The sequence below is a fragment of the Tauraco erythrolophus genome, chromosome 15 (genome assembly GCF_009769465.1).
Source record: "Tauraco erythrolophus isolate bTauEry1 chromosome 15, bTauEry1.pri, whole genome shotgun sequence".
NCBI lineage: Eukaryota > Metazoa > Chordata > Aves > Musophagiformes > Musophagidae > Tauraco > Tauraco erythrolophus.
In genome coordinates, this window is record NC_141479.1 from 22,730,979 (window position 1) to 22,750,650 (window position 19,672).

The following is a 19,672-nucleotide window of genomic DNA, read 5'->3' on the forward strand; positions in this document are numbered from 1 at the left end:
CATAGAGAGAGGGTTTGGGGTTTTAAGTCTGAGCCAGCGTTACCAACACAAGACCAAGTGTGTGTTACGTGCTGTGCCTTCGAACACGCGGAGCCTCCTCGGAGATCCCTCGCAGCGTAACCGGGATCATTCTGTTGCTGCTAGAGGAAACGATACGTCACCTGTACGGGTAGTCCTGGTCTTGTTCCGTGTTACGAAAAGCCTTTTTCAATCACTCAACAGCCATAGAATTACAGTATGGACAACAGATTGTTATCCTGTTGGCTTTTCAGGTTCCCCCCAGCCCTTTTTATTGTATCATTTGTCTCTTATCCAGTGCTTTTCCGTATTCGCAGGCTGCTGTAGTTCGCCTGAGTGTTCACAGCTTAACAACTCACACTGAACTTACTAATTTTGAAGCATCTGTACAAAATATGTTGAAGAAAAACGACTGGGTAGTGGGATCATGAGCCTGCTTTTCGTCACTGTCTTGTCTTCATGTTCAGCTGTTCTTCTCCCGTTTCTTTTCCTAACCTTGGGAAAGAGAAGGCTCCCTGAATTCCTTGGCTCTTGGCTGTTCCCAGCACTGAGAAAGGAGCAGACTGGGAGACCTGACCTCCTCCTCAGTGACGTTGCTGAGTCATGGCAAAAATTTTCTTGCTGTTTTTATAACTTCATCTGTTTTTATAACTGTCCATACAGTACTTTGCAGGCACTGCTTCTAAAAACAAAGTACAGCTTTTCTCTCGTATTTCTCCAGGGATGGCAGCGTCCATGGGAAATACAAAGTGACAAAACTGTACGTTTTCCTGAGGAGCAAAATGGTTCTGGTTGACTTGCAGGAGGAGCCCCACCGTCGCCAGACTCCCGTGCTGCTCTGCAGAAACGGCTGCGTGAAGCTCCGCTCCGCTCGTGGTTGGCATCCCTCGTGCCCTCGTTTGTAACGGCAGTACGTTTCATGGGAAGTGTATTGGGTTCCTGTCTGTCAGAGGTGCTCCAGGACGTGGCAGTAGATGTCCTTGCAGACTCGCAGGGCTGCCGGGTCCTGCGGCAGGAGCCACGGCCGGAGCAGGAGCACACAAGGTTGAGGGCAGCACTTTTCAGAACAGCTGATAGGAAATGTACTCTCAATTGTGCCTTGTTTTTATCACTATAATTAGCAAGATCAATACGCACACTCCTGTATTCATCTCCACATATAGCAGCGCTTACGCCTGTGCCTCCCTGGGGAGAGCTGTGAAGATTTCAGGGATCTGGAAAATTCTCTGAAGTTGCAGTTGCCCAAGAGTAGATCTGTTGCGACTGCAGCTCTCGTAATGCCGTAGTGGGAGAAAAGAAAGTTTCGTGGCTGTAGGAAGGAGCCCCAGTGCACGAGACCTTTCTCTTTTCTCCCTTTCTTGGCTGCTCCGCAAGCGTCCAGCGTGGTCCGGCTGTACAGAGGGACACCCGCGTGCTACCGGAATTGAGTAATACTGATGGAGGATGGCATCTCTGACTGCTGCCTTAATTCCCTTCGCATCTCCTCCCTCCCGCTCGGAGGTTTCCGATGGCACGCCGTCGTCTTTGCTCCGGACTCTCAGTTCCTCTCCTGGGCAAGTGAAAGGGAATGGCAGGCACAGCTGGGCAAGCGCGGTTTTACCCACGGACTGTGGTCTTCCTCGAGCACATGGGAGGAATCTTGGTGATGCTCTTATGCTTTCAATGGTCCCACACAGAGTTTCATCTTTGGAGGTCTCTTCTAACAAGTTATTAATTAGTACTTTGAGGTCTGTTACACATTTTAAAAGGAGGGAGGAGCAAATACAAGTTCAGACTTTCTTGGCTCTTGTTTTCTGTTGATTTCTGTCGTTTTTGCCCACTGACCCCAGGGGACTGCAAATATGTGGGGATGCTGCTCGTCACAGTCTGCATAAACAATGTCCTCGTTAAGAGCTGAACGGCTTAGCAAGGCTCCATGAAGAAGTTATCTGCCAGCGCCGAGCAGGAGCTGGGACTGTTGCCTCCCTCTGGGCTTTAGCCCCTCCTCATTAAGCAGGTCCGGGCTATTGATTGGGAGCTCGTGTTTGGAAGAGTCTTACTTACTCCATGCATTATCTTGACAGATTGATCAGACCTGATTGAGAACCTCTTAAAGGAACGAACAGCTGTAATGGGAAAGTTGGACTCTGTCATCCGTTAGGATGATTCTGGGAGCGAGAAGAACGAGGCTGACATCTTGGAGCAATTGTATTTACAATTAACATGGCTGAAAACGATTGCCTCTATTGATCCCCCCTTCCTGCAATTACAGCCCCATTGTTTACATTCCAGCACTTCGGTTATAAAAAGGAAATTCAATAATTATTGCATTATTTAAAGTTAAAGTGCCACAGAGTTTGCTGGCTACGCTTGCTGGTTGATTTAACGTTCAGTAAAATCCATGCTGAGCTCTCCATCTTTAGGCTGAGCAATATTTGGCTTTTAATGAGACTTCAAGGGGTGGTGGAGCAAACCCAGTTTGCTGGGTGGCTTTCGGGGTCATTTATAGGGGAATCCAGAAGCGTTTCAGCACAGCAAGTCCCAGCCTGGTGGCCAGCAGGGACCCTGTTAGTGGCCCGTGGCCTCTGCCCGGCTGGGACCCCGTGGGGACGGCTCCTTTCCCATGTCGAGGGTGGTCAGCTGTTCCTTGGAGCTGCCAAGAGGTTTTATGCCTTGTACGTTATCGCTGACCTGTTCCCAGGTACGGCAGGTCTCTGCCCAGCTGCCCCATGCGTCGCTGCTGGGCTCTGTTTTGGGGAAGAAGTTCTCGGTCTTGCGTCGCTCCCACTTGGCAGCCCCGTGGTTGGGGGCTTGTGGTCGGGGGCTCTGCGCAGCCGCGCTCGGCTCTGCTCGGCGGCTCCGTGCGTGCCCGCGTGGGGCTCGCCGCATCGGTGTCAGCCCTGTGGTGATACAGCCCTGCCGTGGTACCGGGGCATTGGCGTAACGCCGGGCAGGGCTGGAGGGCATGGAAAGTAGAGGTTCCAAAGGGGGGTGTGTAGGGACTGGCTGGTGGTTGGGGTGGTCGGTGCTGTTCAGCCTTTCCGTGTGCCTCAGGGACTTGTGTCAAGTGTCTCAGGCTCAGGCTGGGCAGGAGGGAGTGCTGCATTTCCAGCCTTTTGGGAAGAAAAATAAGTATCAGAAACCAGAAAGTAAATCAAAATCCGGGTTTGTTGTGCAAAGTCTCCCTGTCCTGGTCTCGCGGTGGTGGTTTTAGGGGCTCGGCTGACAGCGAGGCAGCGATGGCTGGAGCGGGGCGCGATGCTCACCGCTGCGCCGCTCGAGTTAGCACGAGCTCAGCTCCGAACCGTGCGGCCATCGAGTCCGAGCCGTGACACGGGGAGCCGGAGGCTGGAGGGAGGGAAGGGATTTGAACGGCACTTCTTCAGAAGCAGCGAACAATCGCAGGACGTTGGCGGAATACGGAAGTGCGTAGATTCATCTTTTGAACCTGCTGTACGGAGAATCAGTTTTTTCCTCCTTCCAAGACATCTGGGCCAGGGGGCGGCTGCGCACCAGCCCTTCCCAGCGTTGCAGCCAGCATGTGTTCTCGCTGCATGCTGCGGCCGCCCCGCGGCTCCATCAGCTCCAGGAAATTCCAGCCGGGGCTGCAGGTGTGAAAGGAGAGCAAGACGGATGGGCCAGCCTGACTTTTATGGAGTACTTGGAACAGACCAGGATCAGACAGCTGCATCCACATGACTTTCATTAAAAATTCAGATTCTCCTCTTCCAGGATTGTGTGGTTTATCTCATACAGCAGGTCAGAGGCACGGGGGGGCCCCAGAGACGCTTCTGAGGCTTCTGAGGTCTGCTGCAGGATCTGGTCCCCATCCACAGCGACCCGTGGGCTCCCCTCCAGCTCTGCTGGAAGGGTCGCGTCTCGTCTCGCTCCCCGGGAGCGCGTTGTCACAGGCACGGTTCTTGCTGGCACATGAAATGTTTCCTGCTAAGCCTGTTACTAATTACCCACATCTGACTTCTCCCCGAGGAAGAGTCGATCCCTGGGCATCCTTCTGTGCTGAGGCTGTGCTCCTAGGGGCTGGTGTGCCTCCAGCACCTCCTCCTGAACGCGGGACAGTGTGCTGGCCTTGGCTTTCGCAGTGACCTTGTGTGCCTTAAAATCTCACATCATGTCTGCAGCGCTCCCCTGGTCCTGTGTGCCACCACCGTGGGCTTAACAGGGGTCTCGTGGGCTCTGGGTCTCGTCGCTGGTGCTGGTCGGATGTAGGTGCTCACGGGAAGAAGTAAGAGCGGTGCAAGCCTGCGGCTGTGCTCCCTTCCACAGCTTTTGTAACCCTCCAGCAGATTTTTGGCTTCATCTTCCCCAGCTGCATCTGTCAATTCTTTTAAATCGCTACTAATTTTACCCATTCTAACAGAACAGACGTCGTGCTGAGTTCAGTGGTAAGAAGAGTGTTATATGTGGAAAAATCCTCCTCCAAAGATGTTCAAGACTTATAACTTCCATGGAGTGTTTCTTAAAGGAGCTCTCAGTAGTTCAGTGGCTTCTGATTTTGTGGCAGGATTGTCCTGTAACGTGAGAGCCAGCTGGAGGAGGTGAGCAACAGTGTTTTTTCTCCAGGTGGTTCCTCGTTACCAGTACCACCACGTGGCCTTACTGAGCAGTGGGCGTTGGTAAGCAGAAGGATGTTGGTGTAAAGAAGAGGGCGGTGGACTCACTTTGCCTGTCCCCATTAGCGCTCCTGCACGGATCTGGGGTTCAGCTGGTTTAGGGTCCAGGCCTGGCTGCGATCCCGTGACCCCGCTGGTGGTGAGTGAGAGGTTTCTTTTTGTTAGCCTTGGTTCTCTGCTTCTTGCATGGAGTTCATGAGATTATTTTCCCACTTTGGGTTTTGGCCCCCAAGCCTGTTGCTTCACCTGCCTTCCCTACCTACGGACACCTCGATACGCACAGGCAGCCCTTGCGCACCGGGGAGGGGAGCAGGAGAGCATGGGCTGCGTGGTGTTGGGGAACGGTTCTGGAGTTTCTCTCTGCCGCCTGTTGTCGTTTTGAGGTCTGCAGGAGAAGGGGCTCTCCTTGAGCCTTCAGAGGGTTTTTTCACGTGTCCTGCTGCCTTTTGTACCATCGGGACTTCTGAGGGTGGAGGTGGGATCTCAGCACTGGCAGAGGTGGTTGGTCGTGTGGCTTGCAGACCAAGGGCTGGTGAGATTCTCGCGGTTTTCAGTGTGGGTTTGTCCTGAGCAGCTTTTAGGGCCTTCCAAAGGAGAAGTGTTATACGAGATGAGGTCAAGGTTACATGGAAATGGGGCCTTTTTTCTGCAAAAGCACAAGATAGTTCAAAGCGTGTCCCTAGTGACCTGGGGTTACAGTTCAGACATCCCCCCGAACAGGATCTGACCCACTAGACATAGCAAATAGGGTCTGGAAAGTGACATTGTGCCTTCTGGCAACGGAGCGCTATAGGGAGGATTATCTGTCCGTGTTACTGTAGGAATCGGGCTCTTTACGCGGTGGCTGTAATAAACTTAATACAGAAGAGGTTTTGAGCAGGTACAGGTGTAACATCCTTTAAAATTTAAAAGACATGCAAAAGTTTTTAGAAATCAGATTAAATGGTGAACGTTGACTGCAGTGACACCTACAAAGGCGTTCAGCAAGAGAGGTCATTACCGGTGCGATAGTAGGAACACGGATTCTCCATCGTGGTTACAACAGTCTCAGCTCTGAAGAACGTAGTCCAAGTATATGGCATGGGGGTGGGGAGGACTGCCTGCGGTCAGCCAGGGTCATACAGCTGTCGCGTTGAATTCCGTGATTATTGAAAAATACTGGGGGTGAGGCAGTGTTAGATGGGGAGGAGATAGATGGTAAAATAAACAAAGTTGGGGGTATGTGAAGGATGGAGGTGGAGAGAAAGAAGAACTGAATATATGTAGGGTCATTCCTTACTTTGTTGAAAATTAAATTTCCATAGTTGTACACTGGGAGCATTCATTATGCTCGGATTGCTTAGCAGAAAACAATTCCTAGCCAGATGTTAGAGAGCGACGGTTGGACAGTCAGCCCATCGGTCCGGTGCGGGTCAGCTCGTCCCAGCGCACGCGTGGGCACCTGTCCTGCCCCGGCCAGTCTGTGCCTGCGCCCTCCACACCCCTGTCTCCAGCCCTTGCTAACGGCAGCGCTGGTGCGGGCAGCGCTGGTGGGCTGTGGGCAGTGCTGGTGCGGGCACTGCCTGCATGCAGTCGCCTGCCTCTGCCTCCTCTCATGTTTGCGGGGCTGGGGGCTGTGTGCGGTGTGACCCCAAAGGCATTGGTTGCTGCCTGCTGGCTCCCTGCGTCCTGCGGTGCCCATAAGCACAAGTTACAGTTTTTCTCTTGCCTGTTGAAACTGTCTTTGTGTTCATTCCCTCCCAACGTGCCAACTTCTTCAAGCCAAACCCAGGGGAAGGGGGAGGTCGATACGCAATGCTCCCTAAACCGGCCCGAAACGCTCGTCAGGCAGCTCCTGCAGGTCAGGGCTGAATCCGTCCTGGCTGCCGGGGTGAGCACGGCTGCCCAGCGAGTGCCGTTTGGTACAGTCACCCCAAAACAGCGTTTTTCTTGCAAGAAGCTGAAGAAGAGACTCCGGCCGCTGCTGGCAGCCGGCAGGGCGGTTGGCTCCGCGAGGCTGGGCTGGCAGTGCCGCAGCAGCTCTCTCTGACAGTTGTTCCCTGGCCCAGGAGGTTTGTGCACCATCCCGCTCCAGTAGGACTGTGCCCGGGGAAGGCTGCCCTGGGGCACGCAGGGCAGAGCCGCAGTGGGTAGCTCTTGATGTTCAGAGGAAATTACCAAAGCTAGGATGTTTCTAACTGGCGAGGGACTGGTTCCCCAGGGAAGGTCTCTGGCAAAGGTCGGGGCAGGCAGCGCAGGGGTTACGGCAGCTGGAGGAGACGAGGTCCCTGAGCAGGATCGTCCTGCGCTAAGCACTGCGCCGCGGAGCGAGAGTGCAGCTTTGCCCAGAGACCCAAGCGCTTCCCAAACAGCACGTGGGCCGGGTTTGGTTGATCTGTGCGTAGGAATAGGTGTTGTGAGCGGCACGGTGCTGCGCCGCGGTTACTGTACGTACGGGTACAGCCCGCGTCCCCCGGGAAGCTGTACTCGTGAGCCGTATGGTTTCCATCAGAGCGTTCCTCTGTCTGTTTCTGATTTAAGTGGAGCTTTGACTAAACCTGATCAATATTTTGCATGCCATGCGTGAAGAACCAGATGTTGGAAGTTTCCTATCGTTGAGAGGAAGGGGGCAAACACCCCCCCAGACTCACAAAAATCAATGTTCTCTGACAGAAGTTGGTTGGTTTTCCTAGGAACAATATATTCCTTTGATTTTCAAGTTGATTTGTCTTCTAACGAGGTTCTGGTTTAATATTTTGAATGTGTTTTCTGTGATATGGCTAAATTCTCACAAGGGGAAAGCTCAACAGTATGATAGACAATAACTGCACATTCTTGTCCAGCGTTCCATCGCTTCCAGCGACTCGCAGCTCATACTTGCTCGTCCGTCATGTTGTCTCACTCCGGCCCGCTCCTGTCCTGCGCTGGGAGCCTGACGTGAGGCAGAGGTAGGCGCGTGATGCCCGATGCCGCGCCGTGCCCGGGGTGGGCTCGGCGGTGTTGGCACGCTCAGGTCTGGGCTCCTCCAGCGCGCCAGGCAGGTGGAGCTGACCCAAGCACAAGGGATGTTTGAACACGCACGGAGTGGGAACAAGAGCAGAGCAGAAAATAAGACATGCTTATTAAACTGTTTAAAACAAATGTTTTCCTAAAATCTGCTTTTAAATGAGAGCAGTACAGACTGTGCTGCTGGTTCCCACAGAGACCATGTCCTTAATATTTCCTTGAACCCGTGACCAGAATTTTCTCTAATTGCTCACTGGGGGTTTCCTCGCCTTCTCGCAGAAGCTGCTGCTGAGCCCGTTGGCGCTTTCTGAGCTCGAACGCGGTGTCGGTAGGACTGGGACTTCCCCGTGCGCTGCTCGACTAGCGGAGGACGGCGCTTGCCGTGTGTCTCCCCGAGCCAGACCCCCAGCCCGCGGCGAGATGGGGCAGCGGGAGGTTTTGTTGCCGAGGTCGGGTCTGAGCAGGGCAGAGCAAGGCTGGGTAAGCCGGGCCGTGCGAGCCGGTCGCGTGGCGCTTGCCGCTGGCTCGCTAACCTTGGCTTTTTATGTCTTAAGCTGTTTCTCTTTTTCTGGCTCAGGAAGAGGGTAACGCATGCACACAATAGAAATGAGAGGCAGAAGAAGTTCTTCTGAGGCAAAACAGCAAAAAATCTTTTGAGGGCACCAGTGGGATTAGTGCCCTGGTGGATTCTTCAAATATTACAGTGAATTTAATTAAATACATGGCGATCCCAAAAGAGGGTAGTCTAATTAGCCAGATCTAGAATACATTTATTCTCTTCCCTCGCCCTTCCAATCAGAAGCCTCAACATCAGCTCCTATCCTATTTTTAATCATTCCTAGACTCAGAGGGCTCTCCTTCCTCCGCGCTAGCTAAGCACACAGCGCTGGGTAATATGTGTCTTTAATCTTATCTTAGCTGTAACTGAGATAATACACGTCAGAATTTTTACCAGAAGGTCCAGGCTGCACGTAGGCAATATTTTTGATTGACAAACCCTGAGATCACGTCTAAATCACCTTACCTACGTGCCTTGGGCAAAGTGTGTGGTGAGGAAGGATTTTCAGGAGATGACCCAGATGACAAGAAGAGGTCTTGGGGTTGGACAGTAGGGGCTGGCAGGGATTATTGCTTAGCTGAAATGTAGAGTGTGGTGGAAACACCAACCAGCCTTCACTGAGGAGTCTTCCCTGTCATTTGACTTTGGTATCCGTTTTTCCTCAACTTGTGATAAGCCCTTTCTGTGGGAATTGGGAAGGTTACTGTGGACTCTCAGCCCTGCTGCTGCCTGAACTGAACAGAGAGTGGCCGTGCCGTGGCAGCCGACACGGCTGCACGCGGTGAATCCTTCCCTCTGGTTTTAAGAACTAATTGCCGCGTCCTTGGGATCCATGACGTAGAATAGCTATTTGTTTCCCTAGCGGCATGGACCTCTGTGCCAGGCAATTAATAGGTTTTGTCAAATAATCAAGGTGTAATGCTCTCGAATGAGCTATATTGGCTGTGATAGCACAGCTTCAGAGGGTGACGAGAGTTTTCTTCCAAGTGCTAACCTGTTGCAGTGATACCCAGCTGCGTGCTCGCCGTTGGCTTTTCAGTCTGGATCGCTGTCACGGACGTCTTTCCAGGCCGGGCTGCTGCTTTCTTCCAGATCCAAGGGAATAAAACTTAGATGCCAGGGAACGGCATGCTGAATGATGGATAGGATGGCACGTGCTCTGCGCTCCGCTTCCATACGCTGTTTTCAGGACCTCTTGATCTAATGGGTTCATTGTGTTCTAGGATTGCTTTGGTTTTATTCTTCTTCGTTTTCAATGAGAATTTATCGAATTTAATTTTATCTGTTTGACATGAAGTTGGATCCCCTCCCAGGATAAGCTTTAAATATGAAAGAATTAGCCATGCGTAGGTCGTGAATAGTTGTTAATGTTGGATCTGGTATTTTCTTTCACTGAAGGAGATGATCTTACCTATCTCGACTTTTGCTTCTGTGCTCGCTTCAATGCGTTACGTTTTTCTTGCTTCTAAGCAGGAGAGTGCATGGCACCTTGAGAATAAACAGGCTTGATCTTACTGTTTGTCAAAATGTGGTTTCTTACTTAATTTTCCCAGGTGGCTTTTAGCCATTTACAGTGGACTAACCCAGGGAGACTGGAGATGATACAGGCAATTCACATCTCTCTACTTTGTTCTTCACAGCACCTTCAGCATCACGAGAGCGGGATTGAGGGTGAAAGCTGCTATTATCACTGCGTCCTCTGCAACTACTCCACCAAGGCCAAGTTGAACCTCATCCAGCACGTGCGCTCCATGAAACACCAGCGGAGTGAAAGCCTACGTAAGCTGCAGCGCCTCCAGAAAGGTCTCCCTGAAGAAGAGGAAGACTTGGGACAGATCTTCACCATCCGCAAGTGTCCAGCTGCTGAGGCTGGTGAGTGCTGCCTCCCTTGCATGAACAGGGTCAGGCTCTTGGCTCCTTTGCGTCACGGGGTTTGACCAGCAGCATAAGACCCTCTGTGCAGTTTCGTGGCGAGCTCGGGGACTTTCTTGTTTCTCTTCCCTGCCATGGGGATGACACTTACCAGTAACGCGGTACGGAAGTCCCAACTGCCCCTTGGTAGGACAAGATCCCTGTTGTACCTGCAGCGTCCGGCACAGCTCTGCCTCCTGGGGCTTGTGGGTGGTGGCTCTGAAGCACCAAATACTTCGCACGTGCTTCGCTTCGTGCTTGTCCATGGTGCTCTCTGTTCCAGTGGGGCTAAGCGCAAGTTTGACGTGTACAAGTGTGTGTGTTAGTTCAGTTTGTGTCTTAAACAGTGGAACACCGTGTGAGCGTCTAAAGATACCATCACGTTTGGACAACTCTAACAAACTAATGTACTATACTTTTGTAGGTATTTTGCAACGTGTCTAGTAGTGTCTTCAGCACTGCGAACCTATCGCAGCGTGTTCATTGATTTCTAGTGTTTCAGCCACGTTGGGTCGGGAGGAGGAGCTGGTTGAGTGGGCAGGAGAAGGGGCGAGCGTTCGCCTGTTTTCCATGTCTCCACTTGACAAGGTGGATAAGGTGAAGGGCAAGGACGAAGCATTTGCTCATACAGAAAGGACCGATAACAGGAAAGGGATCACAGCTGTGAACGAGCAAGAGAAAATGTGCCTTGAAGGGGACAGTTAGGCTGGGCAAAGCAGAAATTGTACTCTGTTTCCTCGTTTAAAAGCTTAAGAAGAGTTTTTTGTTAGGAAAAAGCAAGATCTCGTGAAGTCCTCTTTGGAAGGAGGAGGAGGAGTGCCTGCCCGAGTTGGCTGTGAAACATGCTGTCAGGGACAGGGTGGTGCTGGAGCTGGGGAGATGCCAGGAAAAGCCCTCACAACCCTCCTCTCAGCTTCAGCCAGGACTTTCCTCCGTGTCTGCTGTTGAAATGGCTAAATCTTACGGAAAAGCGCTTTGAGTAACTGGCGTTCTGCAATTAATGCACATAGAGACAGGGAACGTGATCTTGGCTTAACGGCATTGAGAACGGAAAGCAGCACCAGTGCGAGGAGAATACGTGTGGGTCTGAGAAACCTCTCCTGAATTAAGGCCTGGGTTGTGTTGCTGTTACACACGTTAGTAACAAGGATCTGAAATACTCGCAAAACACCCAAATGCAGGAGATTTTTCATTAAGAGTTAAATTCATTCTCATGGAAAAAAGTGACCGATCTGTGAACTCGGCAGCCCAGCAGAGTCGAGGGCATGGAATATGCTTTCCCAAAGGTCACAGTGACAGTGGAAGCGTGCTGTGGTTGCCACACCATCCCGGAGGGGACAGCGGCTCTTGCAGCCGTTCCGCTTCTCTGCGATGCTCTGCTGTAGAAGAACATTCAGATTTCGAAAGGAAATGCTGACCAGCGTTGTATCGTTCGTGAGTTTTCTTGAAAGCAAAATGAACTGAGAGGGGAAACCGTCTGTGCCCTTTTGTGATACGCAGAACAATCTCGAAAATCTTTGTTTACTTTAGAAATTTTTATTTAGTTTGTCTTTTACTTTAGAAACCTTATCTTTCCCTGTACGTCCGCCAGGATTATGACATTGCAGGTACTGAGAGTGCAGAAGCTGACCAGCTGAGAGGGAAAAGAATTTGTTGACCCTTTTAAAAAATGTAATTTTTTTTAACTAAAAGGCTTGACAAGTCACTGTTCAAAAATCTCAGTTCAAAAATCTCAGTTCAAAAATATTTTTCAAATGGCTTCAGATAATTTCCTTTAAGCTTGTTGGTTCTTTAACAAAAACAGACAGCAAATGAGACTCTTAAGAATTTATTTATCATATTTTATTTCAAAGGTTAAAAACACAAGTAGGATTAGGACTCTCTAGAATGCAAAGAGGGAGCAACCTCTGATCCGTTTTGCGGGTCGCTTTGACCTAATTCCAAGCACTCTTCCAGCCCATTGTTGAGTGAGATGGAGCAGGCACACCGCGCTGGCACGCTGGCAGCCGCGGGCACAAGGGGCAGGTCTGGTTCTTTTCTAGTGGTGGGAGTTGGATTTGGGTGAGAAGCTGCAGTACCTCGTACCGTAGCCTTGTGTTAAGTGGGGCCGTGCAGACCGCGTGAGCGGAGTTGCCTTGTTCCCCTTCCCGCTCCGTCCCGTTTGCTCTGTGGCAGAGAGCAGGTGCCGGGGTTAAACGCCGCGTCGGTCCGTGCGTACGTACTCGCCGGTGTGTGCAAGCGTGTAGGAAAAAGCGTCGCTGTCTCTGGGGCGGTGCGTAGATATTTGCTTGTGTAGATGCATCTCAATCTGCTGGAAGAGTGTCTGATCATACCTTAATTAGTCCTCTAACAGTCTACAAAGGTCAGTGCCAATTGCCTGTTCATTTACATTTGTAATTGTGGTGGTTCTTGATTGCACATTAGTTGCAACTCGTTCCCTCCCACCCGGCAGAAAACATGTGCAGCAGCCTGAGCAGCAGCCTTGCAGACACAGGGACCTTTGTCTCCGGATGCGCCAGCAGCGCAGCCTTCGCTGGGACGGCTGCGTCTGACGGACCAGAGCTTCCGAAGCTACACTCCGCTTCCAGTAAAGGGAAGACGAAGTCGTTGGCAGGGAAATTACATAGACGTCAGGCAAGAAACCCCATCCTCCTTGAACTGGATAATTAAAGACAATTAAACTTTTCTGCTTGCTCTGAGAAGTGTGCTAATTATGCAGGGGACAGGGAAGTGGGCCCAGGCTGGACGTTCAGCTGTTTTGTTGATCAGAAAGGATACAGTGTTAGGGGTGGGGGTTTATTTTCCTCTGTCTTATATTTTTGGACATCTATTGCTGTAGTATCTGGGCTGCTCCCACTGCAGATGTCAGCCTGCTGCTGCATAAGCATCTGTATAACGTTACCCATAAGCTAATTGATTTTTAATGATGGGGGTTTAGAGAAGGGAAAAAAAAAAAGCCAACCCATAATAAAAACCAAAATGTTCTCAAGATGCAGGGATGGATGCACTTATGACTCATTAGATAATGATAGAATAAGAGTGAAACAACCTGCACCAAATTTTCACTCTGCTTTGAAAGTGTTTCCTTCCAGAGGGCCGCGAGTGCAGGCGGCTGTTCCGTCGCTCGGGCAGCCGCGCGCAGAGCTGGCCGGGAGCGGGGCGGCTGCTGTGGCTCCGCGCGCTGCGCAGGGGCAGACGCAGCCCCCAGCCCCGTTCCGTCGCTCTTCACGTGCCGCCCGCGTGAGGTGCGGAGCCCCTTCCTCCTTACACACGTGCTCTTCCTAATTAACCTGTTTCCTCCTTTACCTGTTTCTCCTGGCTCTTCCTGGTTCCCACCTCGGTCTGCTCTCCCTTTCCGTAGCTGTCCTCCAGTGAGAGGGGCAGCGAGGGGTGTCCCGCGCCTCCCCCTCCGCAGGACAGAGGTCCGTCGGGTGTGTGGACACGATCTGTGGGACTGTGAGAATGCTTTTGAAAAAAACAACAGCAGAAAATGTGGCAAGGGAGCCCAAAAAAGCCAATTTGCTGATCTTTAGAGTTGTGCTGGAGGCCGTTACAGAGCTGTGTGGGACAAATAAGATGACTTGTGGAAAAGTCGTGTAATATTTACTGGGAAATGCTGACCATTTCTCAACCCTGTGAGTCATCCTATAGACTATTTGACAAAGCTTTGTATCCTCACTGTGAAAATCTGTAGGAAGGCTAAAAATAAAGTAAAAGAATATCTTCTATTCAGCACAGCTCTAGATTTTTTTTCTTACCACCATATATTTCTGGAGCACCTCTTTGACCTTGTGGAGATGGGCGAGTTCCCCTAAGACCAGGCTAAGCCAGAGATACCACTCACAGTTTTTGAAGAGTTCTTCTGCCAGACGCGTTCGGTGAGGGGATGCCGCCGCCTCTCTGTTGCGCCGCAGAGAACCGGTGCCCAGTGGTGGACGCGCTGTTTCAGCAGTCGCACTGCTCTCTGCCAGCCCCTTAGCAGCCATCTCCTGCCAACACACAACGCCATTGTTGGGCCCCGGTGGGTGAGGGGTGAGGGCAGGCTCCCCGGGAGCTGCTGTGAAACTCGGCCAAGCGCAGTCAAAAGCCCCTTTGTCCGGGCAGGAAAGGGGCTGGGGCGGGTGTCAGCGGGAGCATCGCTGCCCACCCCGCAGCCCCTGCCCACCCGTGCTGCAGCGTCCGTGCTGCGCGCTCTGCCAGCAAGCAGCGAGGGACGGGCCGCTCTCCCCGCTGCAGACGGGGTAATTACAATTATTTAGAGGAGTGCCTGTACCATAAAGCTCTGTTCTGCCTCCCAGAGCTCCCTGGGAGGAGGGGATACCCCGCAGCTCCTGCGTGTCCCCACTCTGTGCCCCTGGGCAGAGGTGGGTGCACTGCCCATCCAAGTGTTCCCTGTATTTCAGTGTTTGACCTTCTGAAGGGCTGCGAGCTGTAGACTGAAATCAAGATGTGAGCTTTTAATGAAACCAAGCGTGTAAACAGACCTGAGGTACAGCTGGAGATGTTGCCAGATGAGAAAACCCCCTGAGGTTTAAAAATAGTAGTTCCCAAACTGGGCTTGGCTCTGCCCGCGGTGCGTGCAGGCAGCTGGGCGCTCACGTGGTGCTTGCACCTCTGTTTGCACTCTCAGTCCTGTGGAACGCTTCCGTAACGCTCCTCTTGCTTACCAGCGGTTTTGTAGCTGCAGCAGGGATGCGAAGGCATCGCCGTCGGGAGAGGGGGTGCTAAATGGGAACGGAAGCAATTTGCCGTGTGATCGGGAGCAGGTTTGTTCGTGAAACACTCAGGATGTGGTTTGCAGTATGAAAAGGTTTCTCTTCAACAAAGAGGTTCTATTTAGCAGGAGGGAGGCTTCGTGTCAGCCGCGTTCGTCGGTTTAAATTTGTGACTTGGAATTCCCGCAGAATGCGTTACCTTCTTCCATGAGGCCAAGGCATTGCTCTCGGGGTTCCCCTCTCTCCTGTCCGGGCTCTCCAGTTCCTCCCTTCCCTTGGTGGCCATGCCAGGGACTTCGGAACTGTGATCGCCCGTGAAGTGAAACAAACGTTGGAGAAAGGGGAAGAGGTTCACCCACAGAAATCTCCTGTGAGGGAACTGTCCTGTTGTTGTCCCACCCTGAAGAATGGGCAGCCATGCAGGGAGGGCGTTTGTCACTCACAGTCATCAAGCATGGAGTAATTACTAATGTAATTTGCTACAAAAGGGATGTGAGACGCTCCTTTGGAATGGATTTTTCATGATTGCAGGCTCCATACTTCCAGTGGAACTTTAGGACTTTTCAAATGAAAATGGATAATGCCAAATTATATTTCTCCCTGCTTGAAATAACTCAAATTTATTAAGATCTGATGTCTTCCACTTGGTCTCAATTAAAGGAGATGTGGTCATTGGTAACGCTGGAGAAACATGCGTGTTGCTCTCCTGCATCTGATAGAGGTAATGGAGGGTTTCAGAAAGGAATCATTAGTTTGCTTTTGTAAGCCTCTCTCCGCTTTTCTGTGGGACTTAATTGCACACAACAATTAAAAACTTCCCAAAGCAGATTACTTGTGCAGTGTCTGCAGGAGAACAGCATGTAGTGTCTGCCGACCAGAAGCACGCGGCAGCTCTGGCTCCGCTGGCGACACACGCGTTTATCTGGCTGGGACGTGTGGCCCTTGCAGAGGGCAAGGGAAGAGCAACGTGCAAGGTGCACACTGAGGGACGAGGTGTAAAATTTCCCACCTGGTGCAAGCAAGAGTTCCGAACGATGCTCTTCATGCCATCTCCTCCCGCTGGCCCTGCCTCATGTGGCTGGAGGAGCTTCCCTGGTCTTGTGCTGCTGCCAGTCACCCTCTCCTCCTCCAAACGAGATTCCTTCCTCTGGTGCTTAACAGCTAACCTCGTTTCACACGCTTCCCCTTGCCATTTCCAGGCTTGTCCTTGATTGACACATTTAATAATCTGCCAACCCGAATGACAATCTGAGCTCCTGCGTGCAAACATCAAACGCCGCCCGGCTTCATTAGCTTCTCTCAGGCTTTTTACCTCCCTCTCGCTCCCCGCAACCCAATATTGTCTTTTCCCAACATGTTATCTGTAACCCCCGAAGGCAGCAGCCCGCTCAGTCTTTGTTTCCAGAGCGTTGCATGTAAATCCAACCGAATCATCGGGATAGGAACCGTCGCAGCGCTCCGTGCGCGATGCAGCAGCCCGGCAGCGGCGGGTGCTGGAGGGGGCCAGGGAGGCCGGTGGGTGCCCTGTGGCACGCGCCCGGCGTTCTGCTGTGGGCTCGTTTGTACAGCCGGGGCGTGCAGCAGCTTTGCTGTCTGAAGAGGAAATCCATCTCTGTCGTCTCGCCCTCAGCCGCCGGGGCTCGGACGAGCTGTTGTCGTCTTTTGAGAACACACTCACCCACGGTGCAGTAACGCAGCGGAATAGCAGCACGGAGGAAAACAGCTCCTGGCGATATGTGTGTTAAGCTGATTAAACTCGCAGTTCCCCCCTTTACGGCAGCATTTCTGATGTCGCTGCCAACCCCGCCAGATACCCCCACATGCAGGATTATCCTCTTGTTTTCCAAGATCTCGTGTCATGTGTGTTCGTTTAAAGCAGGAGGACAGCTTGTTGCTCTCCCCTTTGTTGTTCTGCTGGACCTTGGAATTTTTTCATTTTTTTGTGGATTGAAGGGCTTAAGGCCCTTTTACTTTTCCAGCCAGTTCCTGATGGGAGTCGTGGTATTTCTGCGCAGGATCTCCTCTGGAGGCTGTCCAGAGGCCGGGTGGATGGCACGCTGCCTCCTTGGTGGCTGGACAGAGGGGCTAGTGGAAACTTTTGGTTCTGCTTTGGTTTCATATCGCTTTAAGGGTTATCAAAATCAGCTGGCAGCCTTGGGCCAGGGTTGCTGGCGACAGTTACCTCCTTTGCAAGGTCTGAAGGCTTGAGGAGAGCCACACGCTTTAAGAAAGTCAGTCCCTTCAGAGGACTTCAAAGTCCACAAAAGGAGACTTCTCTGTTCCAGTATTACTCTGTAGCATAATTTGTAACTGTTCCCTCCTCGTGTCCTTTCCCCCATCCAAATTTTGGAGAACACTATTCCTGTCCCAGCAGCATCTTCCTGTCTGTGTGCATACGGGGCACTATGGATCTGTTGAGGTCTGGCTTTGCACAACGCAAGGGTGAAGTTTGTTCCCCCTTAGTATCTGGCAGAGGCAGATTTCCTTTGTTACTTACTTTTTTGGGTCGGTTTTGAGTTTAAAGTATAAAGCAGTTGTGCCCTAGCTCTGCTTTGACCAACCAACAGCGAATAGATAATCTCTAAAGGATATGAAAGGTTTAATCATTTTAATTTTGTTTTTATTAAAGTTTATCATGACTTTTTTCATGTGCCCCTGGTAAAGCGGGCAGGGTAACGGCAATCTGCACAAACCCCCGAGCATTCGCTTAATGAAAGCCTAATGGGAGGCGCCTGGCGGGAAGGAAGTGGTTGGGTAGCTGGGCTGGGGCAGGCAGACCAAAGGCATGCTGGAATATCACTGAAACGTGGCAGGAATCTCATAAACTCCCCATCTTGCTCCAGCAGACACTTGTCACTGGGAGCTCGTGGCTTTCATTAGGCAGAAAGAGAGGAAGCTCTGACGGCTGACTTGTTCCAGAATGTTTTTCTTGTTCGGCTGCATCCCAAAGCTCTTTCCACTTAAGGAAAGTAAAGGGGAAAACATCACCAGATGCTGTAGTAAAACACTGGGAAGCTCCTGGTCCCTCTCCTGCTCTACATTTTTTCTCCCATCAAAACAAACTCTGGAGCCAGACTGAGACCAGGTTGTTAGAGCGCAGCATCTTGCCTGAGCTCGAGCAGCTGCTGTTTCCTTTGGGACAGAAGAGTTGCGTCCCTCTCCCAACAGTCTGGCCCTCTGTGCTGCGTTTGGTCACCAAGAGCTCTGTGCCGGTGCCAGCTGCCCCTTCTGTGTCTCTTCCCTTGTTCTCCTTTCCCCTCTTTCCCTTTCAGTTTCAGAACAGGGAACTCTTCTCTTGAGGTCTTCAAGGTGGTGGTTGCAGTGGTGCAGGTGAAACTCCAGACTGACAGCCTCTCCCTTTTTGGGGTGAATCAGTAAAACCATGGAGACACTGCGGGTTGAATGGCAGTAGGTGCTGCAGCCCTGTCTCAGGATGTGTTGGAGAAGGGTTGGATGTCAGTGTGAGCGACGCAGGATTCATACTAGCAGTAAATTTAGCTTATCTTTAAAGTCTCGTCAGCACAACCGTGCTGCTTCTGTCCAGCTCTCCCACTTGAGCAGGTGCCATGTCTGACCGAGCCCCTGCTGCGGTGTTCTGGTGGTGACGAGAAAAAGAAACCTTCCAATAACTTAGACACACGTGCTCCAGCTACTGTTCCTCCACTGTCAACCCTGATTTGTGATGTTCATCTCCGTGGTATTGCATGGTAGCAGCTCATCTCCAGTATCTTTCCTGCAGGTGTGATGGTTCTAGCCATCGCTGCACTGCTGTGCTCTCCCTTTCTGCACTACTGGCCTTCAAATTAAATACACCTGGAATGAACAGGCCTTCTTCTATGTTAACAGGTTAACGAGTTGAGAGAGTTGCCTCCCTTGCAACTATATATTGGTGTATAACTCGGAGTCTCTTTTCCTGTTCTGCCAGTGACCTGAGCCGAGAGGGACTGGAGCTCCGGCACGGAGGTTTGCTGGTTCCTTAATAGCTTCTTTCCTGCTGATTTGCCCAGTAACACATAAGGTGGGGATAGCGGCAAAAAGAAAAGTCCAGTGGTGTTCAGCTGGGCACAGGCTTTGCGCTCAAAGGCGACGAGGATGTTTAACGTGTTTGTAAGTGAGCAGCGGAGTAGGGTGCGGAGGGAGAGCTGCCCCCGGGCTGGCGCCAGGCCCTCGCTGCAGAGCCGGGCAGTGGGGGCTGCTGGGCGCAGTCAGGTACGGAGCGAGAGCACGTGTCGTCTCTCTGGTTGATTTCTGTGACGGAGCATAAAAACCAAAGTTGTGCCTGAAGCCAGGCATCTTCTCCAGGCTGGTGGTTGTGTTCCTGGCTGCTGCTCAGGGGCAGGAGCAGGGCTGGCTCGTCTCCGACGCTAATGCCAAAGAGGCGTTGCGGTAGCACCAGCCCTGGCCAAGGACCGCAGTTTCTGTTCTGGAGGAAGCATCAGCAGGGTGTCAGAGGGTGGTGGGCGAGAGCTTGCCAGCTCAAGGAGGCCCAGACCCACCTCTGAAGGTCTCACCCTGTAACTGATAGCTCACACGGTCCCGTTCGGCAGGATGCTCCTAGGCAGAAATGCCAAGCTTATTTTCCTTCCACAGTTTCATTGCAGTGTAAGAAGAACAGGGAAAGAGGCTGTGGGATGGTTTGTGTTTCTTGACTGGATGGAGTCCTTCTCAGTGTGGCTGCAATTCTGTATTTTTCCCTTTCTCTTGAAAATGCTGCACTTTTTATATAAAAAAGTTCTTTTAAAAGGATGTCTGAGCCAGTCTACAGATGGAGCTCTGTCTCCCTGAGGCGGGCAGAGGCAGTACCAGGCGTCCTGGAGGAAGCAGATCCACACGCCCTGCCAGAGAGGAAACTGCGTGGCTCAGACGGGTGCAAA

The 19,672-nt window shown here is 51.8% G+C and overlaps 1 protein-coding gene across 2 annotated transcripts in view; it reads left to right on the plus strand.

Moving 5' to 3' along the window:
- Window positions 1-19,672, plus strand: part of ZFHX3 (zinc finger homeobox 3) — a 106,617-nt gene that overhangs the window by 26,461 nt on the left and 60,484 nt on the right. For both annotated transcript variants that reach the window (XM_086620890.1, XM_086620891.1), the window contains exon 3: window positions 9,813-10,044. In XM_086620890.1, coding sequence (XP_086477016.1) covers window positions 9,813-10,044 — 232 coding nt within the window. The remainder of the gene's footprint in view (window positions 1-9,812; window positions 10,045-19,672) is intronic.